Genomic DNA, 16,016 nt, shown 5'->3' on the forward strand with positions numbered 1-16,016 from the left:
CTCTGCTTGCTCCTCGCTCGCTCTCTCCCCTGCTTGCTGCTCTCTCCCTCTCTCCTCTGCTTGCTCCTCGCTCGCTCTCTCCCCTGCTTGCTGCTCTCTCCCTCTCTCCTCTGCTTGCTCCTCGCTCGCTCTCTCCCCTGCTTGCTGCTCTCTCGCTCTCTCCCCTGCTTGCTGCTCTCTCGCTCTCTCCCCTGCTTGCTGCTCTCTCCCTCTCTCCTCTGCTTGCTCCTCGCTCGCTCTCTCCCCTGCTTGCTCCTCGCTCGCTCTCTCCCCTGCTTGCTGCTCTCTCCCTCTCTCCCCTGCTTGCTCCTCGCTCGCTCTCTCCTCTGCTTGCTGCTCTCTCTTCCCCTGCTTGCTGCTCACTCGCTCTCTCCTCTGCTTGCTGCTCTGTTCCCCTGCTTGCTCCTCACGTGCTCTCTCCTCTGCTTGCTCTTCGCTCGCTCTCTCCCCTGCTTGCTCCTCGCTCGCTTTCTCTTCTGCTTGCTCCTCGCTCTCTCTCTCCTCTGCTTGCTGCTCTCTCTTCTGCTTGCTCCTCGCTCGCTCTCTCCCCTGCTTGCTCCTCGCTCGCTTTCTCCTCTGCTTGCTGCTCTCTCCCTCTCTCCCCTGCTTGCTCCTCGCTCGCTCTCTCCTCTGCTTGCTGCTCTCTCCCTCTTTCCCCTGCTTGCTCCTCGCTCGCTCTCTCCTCTGCTTGCTGCTCTCTCTTCCCCTGCTTGCTCCTCACGTGCTCTCTCCTCTGCTTGCTCTTCGCTCGCTTTCTCTTCTGCTTGCTCCTCGCTCTCTCTCTCCCCTGCTTGCTGCTCTCTCCCTCTCTCCTCTGCTTGCTCCTCGCTCGCTTTCTCTGCTTGCTCCTCATGTGCTCTCTCCCCTGCTTGCTCCTCGCTCGCTTTCTCCTCTGCTTGCTGCTCTGTTCCCCTGCTTGCTCCTCGCACGCTCTCTCCTCTGCTTGCTCTTCACTTGCCTTGCCATCGGCTCTCTCTCTGCTCTGGTTTGCTCATCCTGCTGCTCTGGCTTAATCTCGTTCTCTGCTGTTGCACCCTCTCCCTTGCATGCCCCTTTGCTCTCCCCATCGCTGCATGCTCGCTCGCTCTGTTTCTCTGCTCATTCTTTCACTCGCTCCTGCTCGGCCTGTTTGCTCATCCTGCCTTTCTGGCCTAGCCGTGCTCGCTTTCTCTCTCTCTCTGTCTCTCCCCTGGCCGCATGCTCGCTGCTGGAACCTGAAGGCAGGGCAGGGAAGCCTCCTCCCACACACACACTTTTACAAGTGGGAGAATCGTTCTCCCTGGCTTTTTCCACAAAAGAAACAGAAGCTCAGAATTCATGTTCCCCGCAGATTTTCTTTCCCCCGCCCCGTAGAATAATCAATTCTGCCGGGGAGGCGCGGCAATGACACCTTTCGCCCACCAGGGGCTGCTGTGGTGCCAGAAGCGAGAACGGCCAGCCCTGGCGAGAGAGGGGCCAGTTTGGATTTGTATTATTCTATGGGGCGGGGGGAAGAAAATCTGCGGGGGACGTGAATTCTGCGCTCATGTCTCTTTTTTCTTTCCTCGCCCTGCCCTGTGTCTTTCCCTTGCTTGCGCCTGTTTGCACGCTGTCTTGCTCACTTTGGCTCACCCCTTTTGCCCAGCGGGCAGGGCCCTTTTTTAGGAGCCGCTCCAAGCCGACGGCGGGAGAGAGCTCTTAATGAATCTGTCCCCAACGGTAGCTGTAGTATAGACATAGCCTCACTGGGCCCCCCCTGGCTGGTCAGGGGCTTTCTGGGTAAGAGCTGCAATTTGGAGCAGTATTAGGGGTGAGGGGGGCTGGTCCGGGGGTGTTGTATTAGTGTTTAGGGACTGGGGCTGCTTATTTAATCTCCTCCTGTTCCCTGATTTTCTACAATCAGCAGCTTGTTCTAGGAGCATCTCTGCATCTCATCCTCCCTCCCTCGCTATCCCCGATACATCACCCTGCTGCATGACTGTTCTCTTGTCAACCCAGTCTCTATTGTATGTGTGTGGGGGGGCAGGAGTTTTGCAAGCCTGTTCCCTTTCGCGGTAGTCGCATCAGGAGCCCTGGGCTGTTAGCTGCTGCCAGGTGTTTAGCACCGTGTTCATGAAAGAGGGGGGCGGTGGGGTTTAAATGTTGGGGGCGGGGAGCAGCCAGTGCCCCAGTGCATCCGGCAGGTTGTGTAGGGGGTATGGTACTTGCAGAGGATTCACCCGATAGTGCTGCAGGGGTCCCATACGAAGACAAGGCTAGGCCGGGCCCTAGAGGCAGGGGGGAAATGTTGGGGCAAAGCAGAGTCTGTGAACTGGTCCCATTCTTCCGAAAGGACAGTTCCTCACACCTGTATTGCAGCTAATCAGATGCCCACGGTTCCTTTCTGGCTGCTGCACCTGCTGCCAATGACAAAAACGATGCTTTTCGGGCAACGCTTTGTCCCCTGACAACCAGCTGCCTGTAGGCACTTGTGGAAAATGACACTTTGCTAGGGCCTTGAGTATTTGCTAGAAATCAGCAGCCTGCCCTATGGCAAGGCGCAATGGTGCGTGGTGGATGCTCCGTTGAAATGCTCCTTGGTGTCCTGTGAAATGATTTGCTCCCAAGGCGGGAACCTGTTTCTGGCTCCCAATTTCTCCTCCTGCCGCACTTGATTTTTCACCCCTCCTGCCCCCCCCCCCGCCAATAAATTTTCTGTTTCACTAGTTGGGGGTCATGTTTTTAATCAGGGCAGGGCCAGGCCAGCTTCAAGTTCTAATGCAGATTTGAATCGTGAACACGCTAACAACCCTGTGGGTCAACCGGCACTTCTGATGCTGTCATGTATCAGCCATTGGCACCCCCCCACCAACCCAGGACTCACCTATGCAGGACTTGGGAGTTCTGGGCTCCTGGCCCCCTGCCCCTGGGCTCTACTGAGAATTTGGGTGCCCAGTTTTAGGGACAGAAACAACAATGGGACACAAGAATGGTGCTTCTTCTGTGCAAACCTCACCCTGGGGAGCCTATACGGCCTGGGGCTCAGCAGGGGGCCCAGGCCATCCCCACTGTGCTACACTTCCAGGTGTCACAGACTCCCCTCCATTGCACCAGACCATTCAGCAACCTTCCTGGGGCCCCAGGAGCTTCCCCAGCGCCTGGTGGAGCAGCCACGAGAGCGAGAGAGTGAAGCAGAGCATGGCAGCTCACAGGGGAGTTTGGAAAAACCAAGAGAGCTCTGGGAGCAGCCAAAGTGCCTGGGTGCTGGGGCAAAAACCTCACCAGCCACCCATAAGCTGCCCTGAGAAGTTTTATAGCAGCATGAATGTAACCAGAGGCAGAGTCTGAATTTCCTAGGCCAGGCAGGAATTGACCCTCAAGGCCAGAGCTCGCACGAAGCCAGGGACAGCAGCACTGCAGAATCAGTGGGTGGCCCCGGTCCTGGCAGACGAACCCGCTGCGCAGATGTGACAACAGCTTTGTGTATCCCAGTGAGCACAAGGTGGATCTCTAGGTAGTAGATGCTAGTCCAATCCCCCTTTGCTGTAACACCAAATGAGCTGCTGGAGGGGGTGGGGGGAAGGAAGGACAGGGCAGCTACAACCCTTCAGCACCTGCTGAGTAGAGACAATTGTGCCCCCATTGCAAAGGTACCAGTGGATGTTAGGGCTTAATTTGCAGCCAAGCACCGGTAACAATTCAGAGCCCCAGCACCCCTGGCCTTGCCCCATCGGTTATAGAAGAAAAAAAAAAGAGCAACACCCACCCTTGCAAATTAAGCAGTGGATGGTCGTGGGGATCCTCTCATCACCTTGGCCGTTAATACACGAGTATAGCACTAATATTTAACAGGAACAGGGTGAATTAGTGCAAAGATTAAACAACAGACTCAGAAAAGCATCCAGGAAGAAACTACTAGCAAGGGAGCTCTGAAACGTGCATTGGAGTTGGTGCACTTAAAAACCTATTAACCCAGAAGACCCTCCTTGGAAGCCGGGTGCAACATAGCAGCCAACCCACGTAATTTAAACAGAAACCCCACCACCGCGAGGGACCCTCGCATCAGGGCGGTAGCTCCAGAACAGTCTGACCTTTCAGCTTCCCAGGCCGAGCGAACCCAGCTCTTTCCATGCACCAGTGGGTGGCCCTTAAAAGGGCCTTAGAAAGTTTGTAGGGGATCAAAAGCCGATTCAGCCGCCGAAGCCGTACAGGGTGCGCCCCTGGCGCTTCAGGGCGTACACCACATCCATGGCGGTCACCGTCTTCCGCTTGGCGTGCTCGGTGTAGGTCACCGCATCGCGGATCACGTTCTCCAGGAAAACCTTCAGCACCCCGCGGGTCTCTTCGTAGATCAGCCCGGAGATGCGCTTTACCCCACCACGGCGAGCCAAGCGGCGGATCGCAGGCTTGGTAATACCCTGGATGTTGTCTCGTAAGACCTTGCGGTGCCTCTTAGCACCTCCCTTACCCAGCCCCTTTCCGCCCTTACCACGACCTGACATAGCGACCACTATCAGCTCACAACACCACCGCTGTGTAAGAAATGAAAGAGCCTGCGAGTGTTTATATAGCACAGAGTCCGACCTGAGTGAGAACTGCCGCCACGGCCTGCGCCTCCCCCTCCCCTCGCCCTGACGGAAGGACGCTTCGGTTCTCACCAATGAGAGAAGGCAGCCTTCGCCTCTCAGCCAATCATAACATTACGCGGGTAATTTGAAATTAAAAAAATGGAGTTTGGCGCTCGAGTATGGCACAGAGGGAAACTGCAAACAGGGCTGGGCGATAAACCCCCTCCAAGCACCCCAAAAAACCTGTAATGGAACGCAGGGGTTTATTTATCATTGACTAGCACCCACAGCCGGTGATCCACCCTCCCTGCAACCCCCCGCACTGCGGTGGCTGTGGAGACCCCACCGCTTTTGAATATTCACCCATTGCACACTAGGAAATAAACATCAGTCCAATTTCCTTCCGCAGAGAGGCTCCTGCAAGTCAGCTCTCCAGGGCTCCAGCTTACAGGTGGACTATGCAGTCCATGGCGCAGTCTGCTAAGCACAAACCGCTCCCCGATTCCTGTGCCCTCCGATTTCTCTGTGTGCCTCCTGGGAAGGGGGCGATCGACGTCCTGCTTTCAAATGCGTTGTTATTGGTGCATTAGAAAACGGGCATTTTACTGTAGCTTTGTCCCTGGTCTTTGGGCGACTCCAGACTCGGGGGTGTTGCAGGAAGCTGAATTTCCACCTCTGAGAGGCCACACTGTGTTGCCAGCTTGCAGGAGCATTTTGTCATGAGTCTGGTGAGAATTACTGTGTTCCTTAAAGCGCCCCCCGCCCCGCAGCCAGGAGGATAATGGGATGATTTCAGCCTTCATTCTTAAGGAAAAAAATAAGTTTCTAGCTTTTCTGCATGTGGAGGAACATAAGAACGGCCAGACTGAGTCAGACAAAAGGTCTATCTAGCCCAGTGTCCTGTCTTCCCACAGTGGCCAATGCCAGGTGCCCCAGAGAGAATGAACAGAACAGGGAATCATCAAGTGATCCAACCCCTGTCGCCCATTTCCAGCTTCTGGCAAACAGAGGCTAGTGACACCATCCCTGCCCAGCCTGACTAAAAGCCACTGATTATCCTAGGAAGCCTCAAAATGTCTCTCTCTCTCTCTCTCTCTCTCTCTCTCTCTCTCTCACACACACACACACACACACACACACACACACACACACCTCAAAAAGCTGAAGGCAAATAAACATTCTATTATTTTGACATAATCTCATGATTTTTAAAGCCCATCCCGTGATCTGTCTCCCGCTTTTTGAACAGTTGGGGTTGGCCAGACTGAGATCACAAAGATTTGCCTTCTCGCTGAGATTTCTCTCTGTTGGGGTGAGTCCAGAGCTGGTGGTTTCCTTGGGGTGCATATGGTTGGAGTTTCCCTCCCCCCCCGACCGGAGATGAATGAGGCTTCATCAGTTGTTCCAACATCTGGCTGTCACATGGTCGCAAACGGGAAATCTCCCTCCCCCGCTCCGCTTTTGGCGCCGTTTTTATAACAAACGCAAATGAGCGGCTCCCCTTCCAGTCTCCCCAAGCCGCCAAATCCGGTTTTAGAAAGGCAGATTTAATAGAGATTGTTAACAGTCATCTGGGAAACAAACCACCTGAAGATACCGGGAAATGAATAGCAGCTCTCTCCCCTCCTGGGGAAACTGAGAAAAGTTGGTTTAGGGTATAATTCATTGACCCTGTCCCTATAAAATCTGGTGTTAAAAACAAACAAAAAACCCTTTGATTTATTTTGTCTGTAAAAGACCATCCATAGAACACACTGGGTTTCAGGCATGAAAGGAATAAAGACGAGAGCTCTTCTGAGCTATATGAAATAAAAAGGACACACAAGGAGACATTTCATGTTGATTCACCTAAACACGTGTCCCCTAGAAGTGCAGGGTTTTGCATTTCCTGTAGCGTTTACCTATCTAACTACTGCATATTCTTAGTAGCCAAGACAATACCTAAGGTATTCACAGCATTATGAAGCCCTCCTTAATGATCACACGATACGCTTGAATCGGTGTTAATCTCAAGAAACAAAGCACAGGACTAGGGCTATCCTAGATATTCAAAACACGTTTTAAAATGGTGCCTTTAGTTACTTTCTGAGAGTGAAACAGTAACTCAAGCTCTCATTGAGAAAGTAGGTGGCTCTTAAAAGAGCCTTTGGGTTTTAGGTGTAACAACTTCCTGGAGAGGCACAGCCCCCGTTTACTTGGAGCTGGTGTACTTGGTCACGGCCTTGGTACCCTCCGACACGGCGTGTTTGGCCAGCTCCCCGGGCAGCAGCAGGCGCACGGCGGTCTGGATCTCCCGGGAGGTGATGGTGGAGCGCTTGTTGTAATGCGCCAGGCGAGACGCCTCCCCGGCGATGCGCTCGAAGATGTCGTTGACGAAGGAGTTCATGATGCCCATGGCCTTGGAAGAGATGCCGGTGTCAGGGTGAACCTGCTTCAGCACCTTGTAGACATAAATGGAGTAACTCTCCTTCCTAGTCTTGCGGCGCTTCTTATCCCCCTTCTTCTGGGTCTTGGTCACCGCTTTCTTGGAACCCTTCTTGGGCGCGGGAGCAGATTTCGCTGGTTCAGGCATATTGAAGTCTACAAACAACCTACAAAACACAATACCGTAATCTGCAGCGGTGACCCTCTATTTATACTGCAACTATGTAAATATGGTAGCCTACCTTTTCCTTTCCTATTGGCTGATAGCAAGTTACACGTCACCCCCGAGGCCAACCCAGCAACACAGGACGCGGACTCTAATTCTTGCACTTCCTATTGGATAGTCACAGCATCTTTACTTCCCATTGGCCAGGAAGAGAAGTAGCTTTCTCATTGGATCATACAGGGAGAGCCAATCAGAAGTCGCGTGGCTCATCTGCCCGAGCCTATAAAAGGTTGGACCCGTACAATTCCAAGCATGTGTTTGTAGAGTTTTGTGAGGGGTGTTATTGTTCTGTGGAGTCTCGTTATGTCTGGCCGTGGAAAGCAGGGAGGCAAAGTGCGGGCCAAGGCCAAGTCTCGCTCTTCCCGTGCTGGGCTGCAGTTCCCTGTGGGCCGCGTGCACCGGCTGCTGCGCAAGGGGAACTATGCGGAGCGAGTGGGAGCCGGCGCGCCCGTTTACATGGCTGCGGTGCTGGAGTACCTCACTGCTGAAATCTTGGAGTTGGCTGGTAACGCCGCCCGGGACAACAAGAAAACTCGCATCATCCCCCGGCACTTGCAGCTGGCCATCCGGAACGACGAGGAGCTGAACAAGCTACTGGGCAAAGTCACCATCGCGCAGGGTGGGGTCCTCCCCAACATCCAGGCGGTGCTGCTGCCCAAGAAAACCGAGAGCCACAAAGCCAAGGGCAAGTGAGTGGCCAGAATTCGAATTCATGGAACCCAAAGGCTCTTTTAAGGGCCACCCACAAGTTCGAAAAGAGCTGCTGATCTCTGAACACAACGTAAGTGGGAGGTTGGGGGGAAGCATAAATACAAGTAGATATTTTAGAGATGCACGTAACAGAGTATGGGTAACTTACTCTGGCTGGATTGTTACCAGGCAGCTGAGGTTTGGTGTCAAACTGGTTTATATTTTTCTATTAAAAGAGCGATCTCAGTTTTGGAGTTAAATGCATGAACATGCTCCACATGCAGCTGCTAAAATGGAGAATGGTCTGTACTTAAATTTGGCAGTACAATTGCTGCCTCTTACCTAAAACCAAGTATTTCTCAAGAAAATGGTTAAGATTAAATAATTACTCCATTCTGTATTTTGGTGTGAGTTTAGCAAGTGACTCTAGATGCAAGAATCAATACTTCTTCCTGCTCCCATTCTGTCATTTCTGCTTCAGTATGAATGCGTTCTCAGTCTCTCTTGGTTCAGCAGGATGGATATGAGTAACAGCTCTGCAGAAAAAGGGAGGTTACTAATTTTTTTTCATTACCCACGTTTTCCTGCTTTCACAAAGTAAGTGGTTGTTTACAATTTTTTCACAAGCTGAGAGCATGTTATGGAACATATGTGAAATAAACAGTGAGTCATTACAATGAGCCACATTGATTAAAATCCAAACCTGGATGTTGATGATGTAAGAATGGCTGTATTGGTTCAGGCCAATCATCTGTCTAGCCCAGTATCCTGTCTTTCAGTAGTAGCGGGTGCCTAGTATTTCAGACTGAATCAACAGAACAGGTGATTGATCCACCCCTTGTTGTCCACTGCCAGTCTTGATCAGTCAGAGGCTAGGGACACTCTGGGTTCCATCCCGGACCATATTGGCTAATAGCCATTGGCGACCTGTCCATGAATTTATCAATTATTTTTTGAGCAATGTTATCGTTTTGGCCTTCACAACATCCCCTGGCAAGGAGTTCCACAGATTGTGTTGAGTGAAGTATTTCCTTTATCAGGGGTTCTCAGATGGGGTGTCGGGACCCTTTAGGGGGTCACAAGGTTCTTACATGGGGGGGAGGGCTGTGAACTGTCAGCCTCCACCCCAGCCCCATTTTGCCTCCTGTATTTATAATGGTGTTTAAATACGTGTTTTTAATTTATAAGGGAGGTTGCATTGAGGTTTTCTATGTGAAAGTGGTCACCAGCAGAAAAGTTTGAAAACTGCTGCTTTATTTTATATGATTGTTTACATGGAGAAAACACAAGGGAGGGGAAGAGCCTCTTCCTTCTGGGCCACACTGAAATGTTTCATAGAAATGTGGCACCCTAATTAAGTGCTCGCTGTGCGGGTGGGTGTACCCTTTTCTGACTGTTCCTTCTCCCATATCAGGGCCTTCCAATCTCCCTTCTGTGGCACAAGTTCTGTGTGCCCCCATTTCTCCTTTCTCCAGCAGGGGCTCTGAGTGAGGGTGTCTGCATGCCACATTTCCTTTTTCCTCAATATGAGGGTCCTTCATTCTCTCTTCCTGTGTCAGGGGCTGTACATTCTCCCAATGCCAACACATTCCCTTCCCGCCCCATTTTTGTGTGGGAGAAGAGTCATTTGGCATAGCCATATCAATGTGTTAACTGGTCGGTGTCAGGGACTCACAGGCCATGCCCACTCTTGGCTCCGTACGGTCTTTGCGGGGAACTCCCTGCTGTGTGAAAGCCCTTCTCGGGTCAAATCACTCTGCCTCCTGGAACTACATTTCTCTGAGCCTTAGCACCCCTGTCTCTCGCCATGGGCCCCCTCAGGGAGTCCACTCGCTCTGGACCCTGGGGCCTCCATTCCCAGAGGGAATAATGCCACCCTGTTCTCTAGCCCGGAGTGACGTTCAGCCAGTGTAAAAAAGGAGGGTTTGTGGAGAAGAAGCAGGGATAAGATGGGGTGTGTGTATGGTTATACTGGAAGGGGGTTAATGGGCACCATCAACCAGTTATTTAATGTACAGGCAAAGGCAGAAATGCTTGAGGCAAGGCTTGGCCTGTGCTAAAGACCTGGCAGGAGCTTAATGTTTCTCTTGTTTGGCTTTCTGACTTCTTCCCATCCTCCAAAATCATTCTGATCGCTGATGCCTGGACTATTTCCATTTCCTGAACGTTTGGAATTGACTGGATGCAAGATTCCAACTTCACTGTGTTACAGACAGACCTACAGACAACTTGCGTGTAAGGCCTTCACCAACTCAGCCCATAATCCTTTTGATTTACTGTGGAATGAGTCTCTGCCCCTCCTTGGGCAAAGAGCCTCTTCCATGCAGGGGGAACTCGCACCTCCTGCCTTTAGCACCAGAGACCCGCCCTGTGACTTCATTAAATTCTAACCTGCCCCTGTTGCACAGAAAAAAACTGGAAGTGACCCTTTGAGGCAGTTGAGTGAGGTGTAACTCATGTATTTGTGCTTTCAAATGGTTCCTATCCAGATTTATCACGATGGACGGTTCTCTAAAGACGTCCACGCAGTGATGGTCAAAAAAGCAAACAGGATGTTAGGAATCCTTAAAAATGGGATAGAAAATAAGATAGAGAATATCTTACTGCCCTTATATAAATTCATGGTACGCCCCCATCTTGAATACTGCATACAGATGTGGTCTCATCTCTGAAAAAGATCTACTGGCATCGGAAAAGGTTCAGAGAAGGGCAACTAAAATGATTCGGGGTTTGGAACAGGTCCCATATGAGGAGAAATTAAAGAGGCTAGGACATTTCAGCTTGGAAAAGAGATGAAGGGGGGATATGACAGAAGTCTATAAAATCATGAGTGATGTGGAGAAAGTGAAGAAGGAAAAATTATTTACTTGTTCCCATAATACAAGAACTAGGGGTCGCCAAATGAAATGAATGGGCAGCAGGTTTAAAACAAATAAAAGAAAGTTCTTCTTCACGCAGTGCACAGTCAACTTGTGGAACTCCTTGGCTGAGGAGGTTGTTAAGGCCAGGACTAGAACAGGGTTAAAAAGGGAAGTGGATGGATCATTACACAAAGTAAAACTGTTTTCCCCAGGATTATCTCACATCTTCTTGTCAACTGTTTGAAATGGGCCATCCTGATAAGCACTAGGAAAGGTTTTTTTTCCCTCCTGCTGATAATAGACCACCTTAACTGATCACTCTTGTTATAGTATTGTGATGAACTAGGAATGTTCTTAATGTTTTCTCTGAATACTGTGTTGGTGCCTTAGGCCATGTCTACATCTAAAATTTTGCAGCGCTGGTTGTTACAGCTGTATTAGTACAGCTGTATAGGGCCAGCGCTGCAGAGTGGCCACACTTACAGCAACCAGCGCTGCAAGTGGTGTTAGATGTGGCCACACTGCAGCGCTGTTGGGCGGCTTCAAGGGGGGTTCCGGGACGAGAGAGCAAACCGGGAAAGGAAACCAGCTTCGCCGCGGTTTGCTCTCTCGGTCCCGGAGCCACCCAGCAAACCGCAGGGAAGGAGACCTGCTTGCTCGGGGTTCCGGGACCGAGAGAGCAAACTGGGAACGCCGCGGTTTGCTCTCTCGGTCCCGGAGCCAGCCAGCAAACCGCAGGGAAGGAGACCTGCTTGCTCGGGGTTCCGGGACCGAGAGAGCAAACCGGGAACGCCGCGGTTTGCTCTCTCGGTCCCGGAGCCAGCCAGCAAACCGCAGGGAAGGAGACCTGCTTGCTCGGGGTTCCGGGACCGAGAGAGTAAACCGGGAGCGCCGCGGTTTGCTGTCTCGGTCCCGGAGCCAGCCAGCAAACCGCAGGGAAGGAGACCTGCTTGCTCGGGGTTCCGGGACCGAGAGAGCAAACCGGGAACGCCGCGGTTTGCTCTCTCGGTCCCGGAGCCACCCAGCAAACCGCAGGGAAGGAGACCTGCTTGCTCGGAGTTCCGGGACCGAGAGAGCAAACCGCGGCGAAGCTGGTTTCCTTTCCCGGTTTGCTCTCTCGGTCCCGGAACCCCGAGCAAGCAGGTCTCCTTCCCTGCGGTTTGCTGGCTGGCTCCGGGACCGAGAGAGCAAACCGCGGCGTTCCCGGTTTGCTCTCTCCGTCCCGGAACCCCGAGCAAGCAGGTCTCCTTCCCTGCGGTTTGCTGGGTGGCCCCGGGACCGAGAGAGCAAACCGGGAAAGGAAACCAGCTTGATTACCAGAGGCTTCCTCCTTCCACGGAGGTCAAGAAAAGCGCTGGTAACTGTCTACATTGGATTACCAGCGCTGGATCACCAGCGCTGGATCCTCTACACCCGAGACAAAACGGGAGTACGGCCAGCGCTGCAAACAGGGAGTTGCAGCGCTGGTGGTGCCCTGCAGATGTGTACACCTTCAAAGTTGCAGCGCTGTAACTCCCTCACCAGCGCTGCAACTTTCTGATGTAGACAAGCCCTCAGTGTCCCCATGGCAGTTCTTAAGTATCTGGCAGAGCAAAGGGCCAGTGCACCTAAATGCCTGACACTCTGTCTCCTAGCAACTGATGGCCTGGGCCCCTCCCCTGCAAAGGTGCCAACTGAAGGTGTTGGAGACAAAGAGATCAGGTGACCTCCTGGCCCGGGAAAGGGGCTGAGCAGAGAGGAGGGGCTGGAGGGGATGGTTAGTCGGGAGCTGGCTGGGGACGAGGAGTGAAGTGCAGAGCAGACATGAGGGGTCTGGCTCACTGTCCCCCAGAATGGGTCCGGCTCGCTGTGTCTACAAGCTCTGTTTTAGACCCTGTTCCTGTCATCGAATAAACCTCTGTTTTACTGGCTGGCTGAGAGTCATGTCTGACTGCAAAGTGGGGGTGCAGGACCCCGGGGCTTCCCCAGGACCCCGCTGTGGTGGGCTCGCTGTGGGAAGCGCATGGAGGGGCTGAGAATGCTGAATGCTCCAAGGAGAGACCCAGGAGGTGAAGACGTGTGAGCTTCTTGCCCTGAACAAGTCTGCTCCAAGGGAGAGGAGACTCCCCAAAGTCCTGACTGGCTTTGTGGGGAGCAGTTCCAGAGCATCGCCCTGTGACTCTGTGACAAGTATGTATGGCAACACCCATTTTTTTCATGTTCTCTGTGTACATATAACTTCCTACTGTATTTTCCACTACATGTATCTGATGAAGTGGGTTTTATCACCCGGAAACTTATAGTCTCTAAGGTGCCACAAGTACTCCAGTTCTTTTTGCTCAAATCTCGGGTCCAGCTCTGGTGCCCACAATTAAAGAAGGATGTTGACAAATTGGAGAGGGTTCAGGGAAGAGCCTCAAGCATGATTAAAAGACCAGAAAACATGCATTAGAGGAGAGGTGCTGGAACTCAGGGTGTGTGGGGTGTTTCCCCCCCCATCCCCAGCTTAAAGTGGTTTTCATTATACACAGTTACAGTTCGCTTCAATGGCTCTCAGCACCCCCACTATACAAATTGTTCCAGTGCCCCAGCGCCATTGACTCTCTCAATCAAACTGAAGATTAAGGGGTGACTTTTATCCCCTATGCGCTGTAAGTACAGACACCCTCCCACTTATGCAATCGTTCTGTTCTGGAAAGCCTTGTGTAACTCAAATTTTACATGAGGTGGAAACGTATACTTGTACCTTAAGCAAAAATTTCTGCAACTCAAAAATCCTATTTTGGGTTTATGGAACTTTTCCCATAAATGCGAATTTGGTAAATTGGGTCTTGCATAACCCGGGGAGCGGCTGTACCTACTTGGGGATCAAATATTTGATAATGGGCTAATTACTCTAGCAGACAAAGGTCTAACAAGATCCAGTATCTGGAACTTAGGCTAGGGGAATTTAGACTGGAAATGAGGTGTATATTTAGAACAGTGAAGGTAATTAATCATTGGGGCAATTTACCAAGGGTTATAGTGGAGTCTCTAGCACTGGCAATTATAAAATCAAGATGGGATGATTTTTCTACTAAATGCATGTGCTCTAGTTCAAACAGGATTTTGGGAAAGGCTAGTGGCTTCTGTTGGGCTAGAATTCAGACCCCAATGGTCTCTACTGGTCCTTTAGAAACTAGTCTCTTACTGTAACTGCCTAAGAGACTGTCATTTATTTTATGATAGCACTGTGGAGGCCACCCTGGCTGAGGCCCTTAAGCACTGCTACAATAACAGGGTTAAATAATAATGAATTAGCTGGATACAGCCAGTCAGGATGTTCTGTGCAATACAATACCATACCTGAGGCACAAAGTTAAGCATTTGAAAGACTAGTGTTACATCTGTTATTAGTCTATAAGGTGCCACAGGATTTTTTGCTGCTTTTACAGATCCAGACTCGCCCTATAATGTGACGTGTCTTCGCTCCAACCAATGAGGCACCGCAGAGCAAATTCTGGCCAATCATTAGCCAGAGCTTAACTTCAAATTCAAAAAGTTGCCTTTTGGCGCCAGCCCCGCTCCGCTGTTCATTGATCTGATCAATAATGAAACGAGTCCCAGTTAGAAGAAATTAACAATGGAACGTAGTGTGAAACACCGATTAAAGCTTTTTCAGCTCAAGAGCTTTCAAGAACGAATGAATTGTTTCCACCTGTAGCTAAATTAAAAATATTTTCATTAACCTTCATTCACCCCTCCAACCTGCACATTCACAACCTCAAACGTCTCCAGGCCTTCTCTGCTCTTTTATCCCTTTGAAACATTTTAGTGCAATTTCTTTTAGGTCTTTGAGTTGCAATCCCCGCTATTTTCCCCCAGAGACCAGTAATCTGTCCCTCGGTGTAGCAATTTTAAAGATATATATTTTTATTTGAAAAATAAGGAAAATTAAGTTTGTTTAAAAACACTGGATTTATATTTTGGGAAGAAATTGATACCACACAGAATGTTGCTGAATATCTCTAATGCCTTAAAATTGACAGAATGGAGAAAGGAATATTTCTATTTTTTCAAAATACCCTTGAATTCACTGAGAGAAACAAGGTAATATATTTAAGACTCAAATATTTTATGCCTGGACTCACCTTGTCTCTGGAGAAAAGGTGGACTTCAGAAAAAAATACGGAAATAAGGTTTTTTTTTCCAGTTAAGATATTACTTTTATTTTCTATTTTTAGCAGCATAACACAAGTGTGGTTTTCTATGCCTTCTAACATCTATTTAAGGAATGATACAAGAATCAGCTACAGTATTTAGTATCTGCAAGCCATCAGGAGAGGAAATGCTTTGTTGCTGAGAGATAAGCTTCTAGTTCTCAAAGGTCTGGAAAATGTACTTGGGGGGTATAACAGGTAAATATAAATAGAATGTATTGTTTAAACTGATTAATACTGCTCCAGGCATGCAGGGCTGAGGGAGAATATTAAAAACTGCATAATCCTTCAAAGTTCTGATATTTTTCTAATTAACTCAATTATCAGGTCCGTTCAAGTGAAGAGTAAATCTCTTTACTATGCACGTAAATCCCATCTCTTATCCCGATATCAACTAGAGTTGTAATTTGCCAGGATGTTATAGATTAGTGGAATTTAACACTGGGGATAAACTGCAAGAGAAGTTACAGACTCTCTCAATACATCTGGAAGTTAGAGGTTAAACACTATCCGTTAAAGTAACCAGAGCTCTCTCATGGATAAGTAGGTGGCTCTTAAAAGAGCCGTTGTGTTTTTTCAGAGACCCTCCCCAGTTACTTGGAGCTGGTGTACTTGGTCACGGCCTTGGTGCCCTCCGACACGGCGTGTTTGGCCAGCTCCCCGGGCAGCAGCAGGCGCACGGCGGTCTGGATCTCCCGGGAGGTGATGGTGGAGCGCTTGTTGTAATGCGCCAGGCGAGACGCCTCCCCGGCGATGCGCTCGAAGATGTCGTTGACGAAGGAGTTCATGATGCCCATGGCCTTGGAAGAGATGCCTGTGTCGGGGTGAACCTGCTTCAGCACCTTGTAGACATAAATGGAGTAACTCTCCTTCCTGGTCTTGCGGCGCTTCTTATCCCCCTTCTTCTGGGTCTTGGTCACCGCTTTCTTGGAGCCCTTCTTGGGCGCAGGAGCGGACTTGGCTGGATCAGGCATAGTTACTTCAAAGCAGCTCACTTGATAAAACACAGGACACACTGAATGATAAGCTACGAGTGTAGGAAAACCTTTATTTATAGCGCCCCTATGGAAATGAGGGTAGCCTAATTCCTGCCTTCCTATTGGATACTAAA

General features: G+C 50.4%; 5 protein-coding genes across 5 annotated transcripts; 1 reads left to right on the forward strand and 4 right to left on the reverse strand.

Annotated features, from left to right (window-relative positions):
• Positions 1–788, reverse strand: LOC115641699 (cilia- and flagella-associated protein 251-like; the record flags this gene model as incomplete). The annotated part of the gene is made up of 4 exons (XM_030545029.1): positions 1–60; positions 301–340; positions 411–603; positions 722–788. Coding segments are annotated over 4 exons (360 nt in total), but the record flags the coding sequence as incomplete, so codon positions are not given.
• Positions 789–1,965: 1,177 nt separating this feature from the next.
• LOC115641737 (histone H4) lies at positions 1,966–4,474 on the reverse strand. Its single transcript, XM_030545091.1, has one exon. The coding sequence runs from the start codon at positions 4,458–4,460 to the stop codon at positions 4,149–4,151; it is 312 nt and encodes a 103-aa protein (XP_030400951.1). The 5' UTR covers positions 4,461–4,474; the 3' UTR covers positions 1,966–4,148.
• A 2,226-nt stretch (positions 4,475–6,700) lies between these two features.
• Positions 6,701–7,126, reverse strand: LOC115641736 (histone H2B 8). Its single transcript, XM_030545090.1, has one exon. The coding sequence runs from the start codon at positions 7,096–7,098 to the stop codon at positions 6,718–6,720; it is 381 nt and encodes a 126-aa protein (XP_030400950.1). The 5' UTR covers positions 7,099–7,126; the 3' UTR covers positions 6,701–6,717.
• A 321-nt stretch (positions 7,127–7,447) lies between these two features.
• On the forward strand, positions 7,448–8,112 carry LOC115641733 (histone H2A.J-like). The gene has a single exon (XM_030545087.1). It carries the CDS (start codon positions 7,480–7,482, stop codon positions 7,867–7,869), a length of 390 nt encoding a protein of 129 aa, XP_030400947.1. The 5' UTR covers positions 7,448–7,479; the 3' UTR covers positions 7,870–8,112.
• A 6,832-nt stretch (positions 8,113–14,944) lies between these two features.
• Positions 14,945–15,959, reverse strand: LOC115641735 (histone H2B 8-like). The gene has a single exon (XM_030545089.1). It carries the CDS (start codon positions 15,877–15,879, stop codon positions 15,499–15,501), a length of 381 nt encoding a protein of 126 aa, XP_030400949.1. The 5' UTR covers positions 15,880–15,959; the 3' UTR covers positions 14,945–15,498.
• Positions 15,960–16,016: the final 57 nt, after the last annotated feature.

Source organism: Gopherus evgoodei, unplaced genomic scaffold (genome assembly GCF_007399415.2).
Source record: "Gopherus evgoodei ecotype Sinaloan lineage unplaced genomic scaffold, rGopEvg1_v1.p scaffold_35_arrow_ctg1, whole genome shotgun sequence".
NCBI lineage: Eukaryota > Metazoa > Chordata > Testudines > Testudinidae > Gopherus > Gopherus evgoodei.

Excerpts from the sequence above, each read along its gene's own strand:
- LOC115641737 (XM_030545091.1), bottom strand. The coding sequence starts at position 4,460 with ATGTCAGGTCGTGGTAAGGGCGGAAAGGGGCTGGGTAAGGGAGGTGCT.
- LOC115641736 (XM_030545090.1), bottom strand. The coding sequence starts at position 7,098 with ATGCCTGAACCAGCGAAATCTGCTCCCGCGCCCAAGAAGGGTTCCAAG.
- LOC115641733 (XM_030545087.1), top strand. The coding sequence starts at position 7,480 with ATGTCTGGCCGTGGAAAGCAGGGAGGCAAAGTGCGGGCCAAGGCCAAG.
- LOC115641735 (XM_030545089.1), bottom strand. The coding sequence starts at position 15,879 with ATGCCTGATCCAGCCAAGTCCGCTCCTGCGCCCAAGAAGGGCTCCAAG.